The 14,990-nt window shown below is 35.5% G+C and overlaps 2 protein-coding genes across 4 annotated transcripts in view; one reads left to right on the forward strand and one right to left on the reverse strand.

Annotated features, from left to right (window-relative positions):
- LOC109835776 lies at positions 873–10,329 on the forward strand. Of its 3 annotated transcripts, none has more exons than XM_020403792.1 (8): positions 873–980; positions 1,250–1,365; positions 2,319–2,461; positions 3,144–3,214; positions 3,296–3,810; positions 7,473–7,553; positions 8,954–9,016; positions 10,121–10,329. In XM_020403792.1, exons 2-8 carry the CDS (start codon positions 1,318–1,320, stop codon positions 10,175–10,177), a joined length of 978 nt encoding a protein of 325 aa, XP_020259381.1. In that variant the 5' UTR covers positions 873–980; positions 1,250–1,317; the 3' UTR covers positions 10,178–10,329. The 3 variants fall into 3 exon arrangements, with proteins under 3 accessions (XP_020259381.1, XP_020259382.1, XP_020259383.1); XM_020403793.1 differs by having other exon boundaries at positions 923–980; positions 1,278–1,365; XM_020403794.1 differs by having other exon boundaries at positions 962–980; positions 1,281–1,365.
- Positions 10,397–14,990, reverse strand: part of LOC109835614 (zinc finger AN1 and C2H2 domain-containing stress-associated protein 11) — a 5,031-nt gene continuing 437 nt past the window's right edge. Inside the window, exons 2-3 of the mRNA XM_020403585.1 lie at positions 11,069–11,185; positions 10,397–10,840 (exon numbers count right to left, since the gene is read on the reverse strand). Coding sequence (XP_020259174.1) covers positions 10,415–10,840; positions 11,069–11,185 — 543 coding nt within the window. The 3' untranslated portion in view covers positions 10,397–10,414. The remainder of the gene's footprint in view (positions 10,841–11,068; positions 11,186–14,990) is intronic.

Raw genomic sequence — 14,990 nt, forward strand, 5'->3', positions numbered from 1 at the left:
AAATGGCAAAATTACTAGATTGGTATATATTTGTTGACCCTTTGTGACACAGTGGTATATTTTTTTTCTTAGACCGGTGACAATTTGGTATATTATGTAGACTATGGCGATAAATTAGTCTGTATTTTGGTCGGAGCCAAAATTTCGGCCAAATTGAGTCACATGACTCCTCACATGTAGATGATGTAGATTAGGTGGCTTACATGGTAGGGGTAACTGAAAAGGGGGAAAAAACCAGCACCCCCACCCCGAAAAAAAAAAGCTCTTATTTTCCTTCTTTTTCTCTGTTCATGTGAGGGAGGGGATGAATCTTTCAAATTTTGCAGAAATTCTCCTTGTGCATAGTTTTATTTAATTGGTTCAAAATCTTGATTTGGCTATAATGTGGTTGATTTGTATAAATTAGGACTTTTCATCTCATTGAGCCATTAGTTTGCTTCTTCCATGGTCATACTTGAGCTTGACCTTGAGGAAGAGCTTGAGGATACAGAATCTAACTCTAATTTCAGTTGCCCTAGCTAATTTAATGCTAGGAGGAAGAAGAACAAAAAATTCTCCAGTTGAACCCTAATTTTGAGCCCTAATGTTAGACAGAAATCTCATTTAACAATTTAACTGATCCTAATTACTGCCACATTGGTAGCTACGTGAAACCCATCCTCATAACAGTGCAAATAGAATGTTGAAATGGGACTCAAATGGATATATATTCTTTTTAATCTGGGCCTTGTATAAGGAAATTGCAAATATTTGTGGTGATTTTCTGCAACATGCAAGCCCATTGATCCCATCAAATACAGCCCAAGATGCCCACGAGGACCCATATCATGAGGGGCAAAAAAGTAAAAAGTAAAAAAAAAAAAAAAGGGGGAGAAAACAGCAGCTCAAAAACATAGAGCCCTTTTGGAACGGAACCTGATTCATTTTGCTGTTGCTTTCTTTCTTTTACTAAAGAGGAAGAGGAATCAAATCAATCGCAGGTTCCCTTTCTTTTCTCATTTCTTTATTATTATTATTATTTCCTTCTAGTTTCGCGAAAGGAGTGAGTTTGCCCTAATCCTAGCTTTATTTCTCCATTTATTTTCTCTTTATTAATTTGAGATTACGCTGCGTAATGAGGCGAAGATACCGATCTTTCCATTTTCTGTTCTGTCGCTGTAGTTTGATTTTTGACCTTGTCTATGAGCCAAATGCTTAATTTATTTTAATTTACTATTACTGTTTTTATTTGCTCGGTTTCCATTTCTAGGGTTTTAATTTTGTTCTGAAAAAAAAAGGAGGAGGAGGAGGAGGAGGAGGAGGGGAAAAGCAACAGAAATGTCTGCTCGGCCTCAGGTCACCATCACGCTGGGCCGAAGCGGTCAGGTAATTTCTGTGTTCGCTCTTATTATTCTTCTTCATTCACATATTGCGATGTTAGCATTGGATGCATGTTTATTTATTTATTTTACACATATTGTCTTAATTTATTCATATATTGTCAAGGAAACATCTTGTGTTGGTGTTAAACAAAATGGGTAATGAAAATGTGCTGGATGTAAGGAAAGCTATTTAGTCTTTTGTATAAAATAGTTCTATAGTGAGCCTGAATTTCATCGTCTTATTGTTTACTAAGTTCATCATTATCATCATCGTCATAATCGACGCCTTTATCCGAGGTTTTTGGGGCCGGCTACATGAAGTATGAGTCATACTCTTCCACTGCGAGGGTGTTTGGAGGGGTTCTTATTATTTGGTTAAAGTAGCTTTTAAGCGAGCTTTCCCATATCTACATGTTTAGCAACATCCCACATACGCTAGCTTTTTAAGTCCCATTTAAAAAAGTTGGGTTTCCCCAACTTTTGAAAACCTAACATGTAAACTCTTCTGAATAAGCTAGGTTTTAACAAATGCAAATGGCTATTGTCTCGATACAATTTTCATAATTTTTTTTTATCATAGAAGCCAAAAAGCCGTCAAAAGCTTGCATAGCTTATAAGCTTAAAAAACAAGCCCTCCCAAACACTCTCTCAGTCTGGCTGAGGCCTATCTCTTCCACTAAGTCAATTATTATCATATCCTTAACAATTTATAGCCAAGTTATGAGGTCTCTAATTATTCTTTCTCCGTTAATTTCAATCTATTTGTTCATCTAACTGGGGTATTTAATGGCCATTAGGGCCGCCATTGTACATGACCAATCATCTAAGATAATTCTCTCTAATTTTATCCTCAATAGAAGCACCTCTAACTTCTTACTGATACACTCATTTCTTGTTCTCTGTCTTATTGTGTAATCACTCATCCCTCATAACATTCTCATTGTTTTATACATCCAGGTTGTAAAGAGAGCAGGGTCTATATCCGATGTTAGTCATTCTGATTACGAGCCATCATCTGGGAGTAAGAGGCCAATCAGAGAGAGGTTGGGGAATAGGGTAGGCGATTCCCATTCTTATGGTGGTCTGACCAGAAGCAAAAGGTGTGGACTTCATTCTATGTTTCTTGCGGTTTGATTAATGAATTCAATCACTTTTTCTGCAGTATGTTTTCTATTATATTGAAATATATATTTTCAGCTTGTGAAGGTATAAGGGTTTGACTATGTATCTAACTTGAATGCATATACTTAAATCATTTCTTAAGTCATGCTTATATGCTTGCATGTTTTTATTTGGTATCTGCATTCGTGTAGATGAAGATTCTAAGGGTTATTGATTCCTTACATTGCTTGAATTTTTATTCTTGTTTCTCTCTTTTTTTGTTGTCTTCTTCACTTGAACTGTTCATAATAGTCCTTCTCATTCGGTGACATCTAGTTAAAAGGGGTAGCATACATTAATTTGATTTTGTGGGGAAAATTTGAGGAATTTTCTTTCTAAGAAGCTTACAGTATGGAAGGCCACAATTTTCTTGACCATTTGTTATGCTTCACAAAGTTAGTTGTGTAATACATGTAAGCACATTTACTCTTGGGAGCATGGGATGTGAGCTCATTTTGGTATTAATTTAAATTTAAAACATGAATATCCAACAGTTATGTAATATTTAACATCGTACTTATTAATGTTCTGCACTGTAGGAGAAACGGACGATTTCAGTTTTGGACAATCTTCTAGTTCTTAGGTCTTACTTGTAAAATCTAATAATGACACTCTGTGCAGACAACGGACGGAGGATGATAGTCACAGTTTGAGTGATTATGATATGGAAGATAACAAAAAGTACATGCCCAGTACGTGTTCAAGCCTTCAACCTTGTTCAATTTGTTTGTTCTTATTTTTTTGTTTTTATGTTTGTTTCTTAAATATGACAGACCGTCGGGTTGGTCAAGATGATCTAAGGTATAAACTTAATCACAAAAAAGTTTCCAAAAGAGCTCATACTGATTCCAATGAACGGAATAGTGATCTTCGTGAAAAGCTTTCGCGTAATTCTAATGGTCAGTCAAGACGACATGTGCCAGAATCAAGACCCTCTGGCCTTGTTAGGCAAATTCCTCCAACGCGAAGTGCAGAAGATTTGTGCCACTTGAATTCATTGAGGAAGTCATATGCTTATACTTCAGACAGGTCAAGGCATAGATCTCCTGACAGATTAGTAGGAGCTTCTAGGGGTATGTCTCCTCCTCGCAGTTACAATGACCCGCGGCATGTTTCGTCTATGAGGCCTTCTGACATCTCAAGACCAGAAAATTTCATTCCAAAGAGTGTTCTTGATGCTTCAAGATCTGATCCTTTGATGAGCAGAGGTCCAATTCCTGTTGGAACTGCCAAGCCTATCATGCGAGCTCCTCTACCAAGTGGCACTTTACAGAAAACCTCTTACATGGTAAAGTTTTTCTTCATGATTGTAAATTTTTTACTGCTAAGTGTGATCTTTTTTAATATACTGATCCAAATGGAAATTTGAATGGTACTTCACCATGGCCGCTGCTTACGTCTGTGCTGTTATACAGAATTCAGAATGTTTATATTCCATTCATCGAGCTGTCCATGTTGAGTATTGTACTATGCTTGCTATAGTTATCTAGTATAACTTATGATGAGTATTTTACGTCGATGAACATTACTTGTCTTTGGACTTTCTTGTCTATTATTTGCTTAGGTGTACATGAGGATTGGCAGCTGCCATCCCTGTTCAGGTGGTCTGATTCTTTGTGGGTTTTAAGAAGGCATAGGCATGGATGTAGACATCTTATTTGTCCAGCAATGCTACCGTGGAGCATCTTAGGTTTTGTCAAAGCAGTGGCAAAAATGCTTAGATTTTCTTTTGTTTTTTACATGTAAACAAGTTGAACATATCACTAAGCTTGATATACTTCATCCAGATTATTTTAGAAACCAGTTTCGTCTGTACTGCTAGAGTGAAGGAATGGCATGGCAGCATTTATCATAAGTTTTTGTTATTTAAAGCTCTTGGATTTCAAAGGATGCTTGTATCTTTATCAACTTTGAAAGAAGTTGCAACATATTCTAAAAGCAATGTCATGTCATACTGTAGCGATAATGCAGATTCAGAACAAAAACAGATAAGTAAAATAAGGATTAAAGAAAATAACATGGTAAATGATGATGGCATTGTTAACAAAAGCATTCTATGAAGCTCTTTTCGGATCTCCAAGTATGTCAATCGTTTTCTTGTGTATCATATAGGACAAAACTCAACATACCAGGATTTGATCCGTACTTTATGCTTTATAACCTTGCATACAGTGTGTTGAAATTTATGCTTCAGCAGGGACTTGTCCAACTCAAACTTTGCTCATATCAAGAGCATCCTCTTGTCACTCCTCTGACTTGTTTGACAACCAGACCACCAGTTGCTGCTCCCAACAATTCCTTCCCCCTATCTTTCTCAGCTCTTATCATCTCTTTTCATTGTTCAAATCATCTCACTTTTCGCGGCGTACTTGCCTTCTTGTAACCTTCATCATCTTTTGTTTCTCTCCTCTATGACGACATTTAGCTTTAAGTGGGAAATATCACGTGTTAGAATCATTAGGAGATCAGGTTACAAACTGAAAAGGAAATGGGCAAAAACTGTCCAATCCAATAGAAAACTAGAAATTTTGATAATCATTCAATTAGAATTTTAAAAGAAAAGTTGACTTGATTTTATCAAAATAGAGAAAAATATATGAAGATTCAAGGCAACTAAACTTGAAAAGTCAATCAACAACTTTTGGCAATAAAGACAAAATGCAAGGTAATCCAAGGGCAAAATCTATTATTCTATTATGAGAAGAAGTGCCAGGTGTGTAGCCTACAGCGAGGAATTTCCTACGTGGTAACCCGCTTTAGGATATATAAACTTGGCTCCTATTTGACCACATATTTAACTTTGAACTTTCCATGATTCCATAAAAATGCTCTATATGGTTAGTTTCTAACTTATAGGAAATAATATATATCATACACCTTCTAGTACAGTAGTACATATGAAATGTCATACTATTCACTTAAGTGTTACAATCTTCCCTCATTTTTCGATACGCTGCTCTCCTCGTATTTACAGTTCACTTGGTGATGGGAGATTATAAAGGTAATGGTCGGGAATCCTGGAGGTGGCTTCTAAATATTATGTGGTGGTTCCTACCTTATTCCTAAATATGCATAATGTTTTGCTCCACGTGCACTTATGTATATACTAGATGGTGGCTATGAGAACATGTTTGGTACCCCTAGCTTAGAACTTTCTGTGCTTGTTTATCTGAATTGTGAAATTGATCCTAGTTGGGCATGGGTAGTTAGTCTTTTTAAGGATTCCCTCGTAAGCAATAAATGCTAGTTATGATTTTTTTTCTTCAGTTGATTGAAATTAGTGTATTTCAGAAGCTCTTCAAGCATCTTTTAGGACTGTTCGTGTGGGTGTTATAAGGTGTGTAGTACTATAAGGTGTGATTTCTTCTCCAAAAGTGATACTAAGATATCACAAGATTTTTTTTAATTTAATTTTTGGATAGAATTAAGATAGCACAAGTTGTTAAGATTGTTTAACAACTACGGACTCTGTACTCTAAGTGGAGCATTCTGTGCTCCAACTGGAGGGATTATAGTAGCTTTTTAATAGGCCTTATAATCTTAAGGGTAAATTTTAACAAACTAGTATGGAGTTTCAAAGTTTTCTTATATAATTTTATAACCTTGATTTATCTTACTAAAACCATCACGAGTGTGTATTAAGTAGTTACCTTTGGTCCATGATAAGCATGTAAGGAACTCAGCCCTTTGACAGCTTACTTTTCTTCCATCAGCCTGTCCTGAAGTTGCATATCGCTACCATGCAAAGTACTATGAACTTGAAAGTTTAATGGTAGTGACATGGAATAAATAGAATTCATGGTGTTTTTGCTTTCTGAGACAAAATGGTAGTTTTTGATAGTTAAACTTCTTCTAACCTAGTGTATGTCCATCTTATGTAGTAATTTCTAGCTTTAACCAGAATAGCATTAACATTTAAGATAAACATCAACGTCGGTTTCCCTAATCCTCACGCCTGACTTTTGATCTGGATATGTGAATCAAGCTCTGGCTATTTTGTGAGGCAGAGTTTTTTTTTTCCTTTCTAATCCTGGTGGTGTAAGCATTTGAATAGATAAAGATCATTGTTATTTTTCCTAATATGCATGGCAGTTTTTGAAGGAATGTCTGTGTACGTGTCATTTCTAGATATCCAATAAGCTACCTGGAAGTTTCTGAAATGAATCCACGGTTCACTAAACATTCATCATAAGTTCAAAGAGCTTCTGTATGATGTATGGGAATTTGGTTCGTGAACTTTTTTTTTAATCTAATCATGTATTCCTAACCCACATGCATTTGTATCTTATTACCATCCCGGTTTGGCGCCTAGCAGCGCCTCTTTCTGTAACATTGCCTCCTGTATGCAAATCGAGCATAAATATGGCAAAAATGTGACATACCACTACCATGTAATAGGAACTGTCTTTACGGGGCCACATTAAATAATCATGAAAGAACTGTCTAGTTAACCTCTTTGATGATTTCCTATTCATCTCACATTTCAACACTGTTTGGGTAGACTTTATAGAAAGATCAACTTCATTTTCTGACAATCGTATTCGTAGCTAAAATGGATTTTGAAATGATCTGACCACACACACTGCCTCCAGTTAATCTCAGCAGTTCTTTTCTTTTCTTTTCTTTTCTTTTTGCGGGAGCATGCTGTCTAATCATGGAAAATAAGTTGAATTATTTATTAATCTGACTCAAACTGTAGAATTAAAGTTTGAAGTGTATCAACATATTGATTCAGAAGCATCATTGCAAATCTACAAGTCATTATCTGTGGCTAAAGTACAGTGCCCAGAATTACCATAATACCAAGGCAATACACTTGAAGGCATGTGTAAATGAATTAACTCATTTTTGCTCATTTGTTCTGTGATTCCTTGTATGGAGACCAATGCATATTAGTTATATCTGTTATTTTTCAAAGTATTGATCTGCATTCTCCTTAACTTTTTGCAGCCAGAAGAACCACATACTGTAGCAAGCTTGTTGCATTCATTGGGTCTAGGGAAATACGCCATTCTTTTTCAGGCAGAGGAGGTTTTTTCTAGAACCTTCATTCTTTTCTTCTTAATATAGTGGCCTGCTTTTTTTCCCTTTACGCAGAGGGGTTGTTTCTGTTAAATCCAAGACTGTTGTCCTTACGGCTTAAAAAAATCAAATCTAAATTGGTCTCTGCTTCACTTAAAGAGGCTCGAAATCGAGAAATAAAAGGATGTCAAATCTAAAATCAGACATCACAGCGCTAAAGGGGACCCTAAACGGAAAATCAACCTCTATTTACTATATGCAACTCAAAATTAGGAATCAGCTAAAAATGATTAAAAATGCAAAGGCCAGACCTCCACATCATTTAAGAGGTGTGCAGATAAAAAAAAAACAACTTCCACTATGCTTAAATTCAAGATCGACCCCACATCTCTAAAGGGTTTCAAATTCAAAACTGATCTCTGTCGCTAAACAGACATAAAATTTGTGTTCCCATGTTGCTAGAAAATATTGAAAGCTATCATTCCCTCCCTCCCTCTCTCCTGATATGTTGTGTTGTGAGCATGAGATTTGGTAGACAGACCAGTTGATTTCAAAATCTGATCCATTCAATTTGCACATCAATTTTTATTTACAACATTTAGCATACCTAATCCCAAAACATCATGATTTTTTATACATGCTATTGCAAGAAATGATCTGCTGAAATCGGCACGCTATCTAAATCCTTGGTTTGGAGCATGATTGATTTGTAACCATTTATTCTAATCTAGACAGTTTTAATCCTGACATCAATTTTTATTTCCGTAGATATCCTATGCCATATGTTTAAGTGTGCTAATTTATGATGTATATTTTATTCTCAGTTGATGCATACGCGAAAAGATTCCGTATTATTTCCTATTTTTGAGGAAAATGTTAGTTAGAATTGTTTCATTCTTGGTTTTTAAATATTTTTATCTCATGTAGATGGAAATGAATTGAGCATGTTTGCAATTTGGTTGCCCGATCATTGGATTTCATTCATCCATCTCTGTATACTTGAATGTGTATGTGTAAGTGCATGCATGATCCATGTAGAGGTCTCGAGTACACACATGACAATAAGTTATGAAAATAAATTCAATAAGGTTTTAGGCGCTCAATATGCTTCTTGGATTTTTTTTTATATACCTTTATATGCATCTAGCCATCTGTTGTACACAGTTAATGCTTTTACACAAACACTGTATCTGATGGCTAGAAAATATAATATTTTCCCCAATACTCGTGTAAACTCTTCTTCCTCACACATGCACATCCAAGACCACGTGTTATTCTGTGACTGGTGTATGTTCCTGTAATCACATATCACAATGTTAGCCCAATTAAGAGTCATTGGAATTCTCATCCCTTATAGATAGTGCTAAACGTTTAAGTGGGCTAATAGGTGATTGTGGACTAATTTTCAGGTAGACATGGCAGCATTGAAGCAAATGGGAGATAATGATCTCAAGGAGTTGGGAATACCAATGGTACTTTCTATGCTTGTTAGAAATATGGCTTTGGTATAGTTTTTCCTGTTATCCTTCGTTAATTCTGTCTGTGTGGTAGGATGTTGTACATCGTACCTTTGTCCATCCATGACTTAATTCTTAGCATAAAAGTTTTATCACTCCCTTTTGTATGCTATGGATATCTGCGTGCAATTTGATTATTTTAGCAAAAACGTGAAAACAGCTGGTTCCCTGTTGTATTAATAAGCACAAATGCTAGGAGCACATTGATGAAGAAGAAAATGTCAAGGTGGATGTGAGCACAATTTTTCGGCTTTTCTTTCATAGGGGGTTCAGATCCTAGAATAATTATCTTAAGTGCTGTCATATTTAATACTCATGTTTATTACTTTTACTTCGTGTGGAGTAACTTTTACTATGCCTCGAGTAGTGAATTCAGTTACTTTCTTCCATTATATTTTATACAAATTAACACACGTACATTGTACAGCATGATGAACTCTGGATCACATCATCAGACTTTGTCCTTGATTTCTCTGTTATATTTTCTTGGCTTTTATTCATCATTGTGATATCACCTCTAGATGAGTTGCAACAGGTGTTTGCCGATATCCAGTCAAACATAGGTTACAAGAACTTGATGTGTGGTTATTATTGTCAAAAGTAGTCTCTTTACACACACACACACACAAGCCGACGTAAGTAAATGACTGACATGTTATTATGTGAGCAAAACATTCTTTTTTGTGTTTGTTCAAGTTACAATATATAAAACGGTAAGTTATTAAAGAAACTTAATGCAATTTGCTCCACGGATAAATAGATTTTTCCCATATTAATGTAAGTTTTTATGTATTAATCTGCCTTGCATTTTGCATCGCCATAAAACTGCATACACTGATTGGCATCTGGACAAACAATGAGTTGGACACTAGCAGCAATCTCTATAACGCTATATTTAAGACATGAGATGTTTACCAACAAATATAGTTTGAATATTCTTCTGGGAACTAGCTATCCTCTACACGAAATTTTGCATTAATCTTTTTAAACAAATCACATGTCTTTCCATGAATGTTCTTGTTGAAACGGGTATCGATTTTCTTTGTATGATCTTTGCAGGGTCCTAGAAAGAAGATTCTCTTGGCAGTCTTACCTCGTCTCAAACGTCATTCATGAGGATAATTTTTATTTCTTATCCTATTTATGGTTCATGCATTTTCATTGTACTAGAAATATTGGTCCATCGGATGTAAATCTTCAAAAGATTGCTCTCGAGTTTGCGTTTCTGAATCAAAGTAAAACCTCACAAGATAGTTTATGCGGAGATACATTCATCTCTTATTTGTACTGAAATCCACATCTCAAATCATCTTGAAGTAACAGGGAGAACAATATCAAGAAAGAGCTATAATGTCAACAAGCTTCAATGGTTGGAGGCGAAGTGGGCATCTTTTGCTTCGTGTTTCTACAATTTGTTTCCTTTCTTGCTATTGACGATAGAAGTGGGTGCTGATGCTTGAAGCTCTTCAGTTTGCATCCATGATCAGATGGGAATCTGTGCTTTAAACAAACTCCGATGCCGCAGTTCTTGCAGGTGCTTGTGTTGGAGAATGTGAGAAGCTCTTTGCAGCGGCGAACAGGGCATTTGTTCTTGGTTTTTTTCTTTGTAGGGTCACAGTCCCCTGATTTTAGATGTCTGTCTAAGATTACTCGGTCTTGTTCGTCCGCCTTCTTCTCTATTGACACAGAGCAGATCTCGCAAAGTACTATCATCCTGCTGTTGTGTTCTGAGTTTGGGCAGCCATGATCTCTGTATGTCCTGTGCTCAAGGCAGAAAACCTGTCGAAGGATTAGAAACCGCGAGGTAAGTCTCTTAAAATTTTGGATGGTCTGCTATTTTCAGTTTGATCAAAGTGGGTTTAATTTCTCTGTTCCTCTGCTTGTTGCGGTTATACTATGAAAGAGGGTGGAATTATTGTTTCATCTTCTAAAAATTGACTGCATAATCAAATTTCTAAACATCATCAAGTATACGTACGTATTATTATGTGAGTATTTTAGTTTTACCTTGTGACAACCATCGCATGTGAAGGGGAGGAAATCGAGCTGATTGCAGTCGTCGTGGTTGCAGTGCTCTCCTAAATCCGGGAACGCTTCTGTGCCCTTCCCCGTCTCGCTTTGTGATTTTCAGTTGTGTGCGTACTTTGAAGGAGGAGAGGAAAGAAGGCTCTATTTCTTTAAAAAAAAAATTTTAAAAAATAAAATTTCTTGGATCGCTATTCGGCTTTTGGGGTCTTCATCTATTTATACATAAATAAATAGGGAGAAAAGGGGAATAGGACTCTACTGTTGTTACGCTTGGAAAGGGGGAAACGTATCGGGCAAGTACGTGGCTTGGCTTCCAAGAACGCGAATAGGTCATCCTCTCTCGAAGTCAAATCCATTGTTGGATGCGGTTGGGAACTCTCCAGATACCTCTGGTCTCTTCCGTAACTGCCATCTCTTTTACGTGTAAAACAAAAAAATAAAAAAATTAGAGGGATCTTACAAGTGATAATGCGTATACAGAGATTTTATTTAAAGGGCTGTTCGTTTCGCAAAAAAAATTGGGAAATCAAAGAATAGGAAACCTCTTTCCTATAGTAATTGTTTTGAGGTTGTTTGGTTGGCTTAAAAAAGAAGAAATCTATAGAATAGGAGATGAGATGAGATGAGTTGTCACCTTATTATTGGATGATGTGAGTGATTTTTTAAAAAAACTTGTTTTGAGGTTGTTTGGTTGGTTAAAAAAATAAGGAAATGAATTGAAGGTATATTATTGGATGATGTTGAGGTTGTTTGGTTGGTTAAAAAAATAAGGAAATGAATTGAAGGTATATTATTGGATGATGTTTTGAGGATGTTTGTGTTTGGTTCATTTTTAAAAATAAGAAAATAGATGCGATGAGATGAGTTGTAGGTATATTATTGGATGATGTGACACATACTTAAGGAAATCAATTTTTTTTTTTTTTTGAGGAAATGGATGGAAAGGAAGATTTAATGAGATGAGATGAATTGTCACAATATTATTGGATGATGTGTGTGATTTTAAAAAATGAGATAAGATGAGATTTGATGAGTTGGATGATGTGACACATTTCTTGTGTTTGGTTTATTTTTAAAGGTTTTATTGGATGTTGTAAGTGAGTTTTAGGGATGGAAATGGATAAAAATATTATTTTATTGGTTTTCTTGTACCGATTTCCTTTTCTTGGTTTTTAGGAAATAAACCAAACGGCCCCTAAAAACAAACATCAATAAATATTGCTGGTTACATAGGTACTTTCATTTTTCTCAAGAATTTGACTTTAAATAGCATTCGGATTTATAATTGAAAATAATACCTTTATGCTCATGATACATAATTTAAATTTTTTTGAATATTTGGTTTAAATAACTGATATGTGACTCTTTTTAACTTTCTCAGGATTGGTATTCAAGTTTTGAACTTAACAAGAAACAATAAAAATTTCGGTCAGATTAAGTCCGGGCCTAGTTTTAAAGACTTGACATGCCCATCCTCGGTCTCATATTTGGAAGTACAAAGGAACTGATACAAGGACTCAAAATATGGGACCAACAGAAGGGGTATGTGAGGTGTCCCTCTCCTATTGCATAATGAGTTAGTCATCATTAATGATGATCATTTTATTATGCAATAAAAGGGGAACACCTCACATATCCCCTCTCTTAGTCCCATATTTTGGGTTTTTAGAAAAAATTTCTTTTCGTACAGCACGATGGAAGTACAAAGGAACTGATACAAGTCAGTCCTTCGTGTGCACAGCATTTTTTTTATAATTAGAGTATCCAAAAGCATGTGTTGGTGTAGAATACAACAAGGAATCTACATATGCTCAAATTAAATTATTATTATTATTATTATCCATAGCAAGAGTTGAAGTATATCTTTCAAACCTTAAAGTCAAGGTTCCAAAAAGGTTAGCAGTTTTCATGCATATATTTAATTTAATAATAAAAAAACGCAATAACTTCAGATCGCTCTCCTTTCATGCTCGAGTGGTTTCAATTGATACAGCAACCATTATTTCATGCATTATTCAAAAGTGAAGTCCGTTTCTTTGTGCAAGCTAATCTTGTCCGGAACTAGACTAAGTTATGGAGCCTTAACTTTACTGCTATAAAGCTTAATTTGCTCTTCTTTTCCTTTCTTTTCAATTATCTCCCAATTGCTCCCCTTGAGATTTTTTTTTTCATTTTACCCCCCAGTTGTATATCTATGGGACTCATTAATATTGCCCATTCATTATTAAAGAGCCCTAAAGCGAAAGCTTTCCGGGCTCTTGCCAGTTTTCATAATGAAATAAAAGAATTGTTTTAGTTTAACAAACTAAGTGGGATTGCTTTTTTGGGCAAGGATGATAATAATGGATGAGTGCCAACATTAAAAAAAAAAAAACATAGTCACCCTCTTGATTTCTTCTCCTTTTATTATTATGATTGTTTTCCTGAGAACAAGGAGGTCTTTCCGTGCACCGCAGGGCGATTTTTTTTATTTTAAAAATATGTTGTTACTTAAATAACTAATTAGTTTAACTAAACGGTTAAAACAATGCAACTTGATATCCAATAAAAAACGAGGTGAAATTATAATTTTGGCATAACTAAAGTATGAAACTGCTGATAAAATTTTCAGGTTAAATATATTAAGGGGTTCAACATTTTTTTTTTGGCAAACGAACTTCTTCATAATTATTTGGATCCATATGAGAGTGGAACCTGAGACCTTGAAGTACTCTTCATAGACAATTTAACAATTCGGCTAGACCCTCTTGGGGTTCGACTTTGTTGTGAATCTTTTGACAATTAACTCCCTCTCAAAAACCTACTAATTTATACGCCTGATAGTAGAGTATAGATTAGAAAGTGAGCTTAATCTTGTCTCTTCCAAAATCCAATTATTCTAGTGCTGGGTCAATTCAGATTTAGTTACCTGAGAGCATCTCCAACGTTACTTCAAAAAACCATTTTGACGCCAAAAGAACACCAAAACCGCCTCCAACCTAGCACCAAAACCTGCGCTATTTTGAGACGCTGCTACAGTGTTGCGTCAGGAATAGCGCAACACTGTAGATATGGAGTTTTTTTTTCCTTTTTCCAGTTTGCCCTTAAAATTGGTTATAACAAATCAAATATTCTAACCATATCCTATTTCATCCATCATATTTCCTATTTGTTGTAAAATTTGTTGTAACGAGTTGGAGATGGAATAATGATTTGGTGTAAAAACTATATCATTTTGGGTTTTTGGGTCGGAGACAAAATCTTTATCGCATGCATAAATTAAGCATAGGTTTCGGTCAAATATTCTAATTAGGGATTTCCAAAAGGGAATACATGAAAAGTTAAAATATTAGAACGCCATACGTATTCATTATTTACAAATCTTGGATATAATATTAATATAACTCATCGCGTAAACGCGAACTTCCTCCGTTTATTCTTCGTTCCTAATATATCCCAGCCGGTTAATAACCTCGGGTCCACCATTGGGCCCGAACATGTGACAGCGTACAGTGGGCCTCCTCGGGGCCCATCTGAAGCCGTTGTGCGCAGACCTAGTCGTCATCCCTACTTTACGAATAATAACGCTAATTAAATTATTGGGAACAAAAGAAAAAGTAGCGGCCCATAGGCTGCAAGCAGCTCATTTAATTGGCAGTAGATGCATGTAAAAACGAAATGAGTTTTGCTACGGTGACTCAAAATATAGGACCAATAAGGGGATAAGTAAGGTGTCAAATTCCTATTGGATAATAAGTTGATCATCATTAATGATGACCAACTCATTATTCAATAGAATAGGGAATGATGACCAACTCATTATCCAATAAGAGGGGGACACCTCACTTGTTCCCTCTATTAGTCCTATATTTTGGATCCTTGAGTTATTTTTCAAACGGAGAAATTTCAAACAAATGTATTT

The sequence above is a fragment of the Asparagus officinalis genome, chromosome 3 (assembly GCF_001876935.1).
Source record: "Asparagus officinalis chromosome 3, Aspof.V1, whole genome shotgun sequence".
In the NCBI taxonomy this organism is placed as follows: Eukaryota; Viridiplantae; Streptophyta; class Magnoliopsida; order Asparagales; family Asparagaceae; genus Asparagus; species Asparagus officinalis.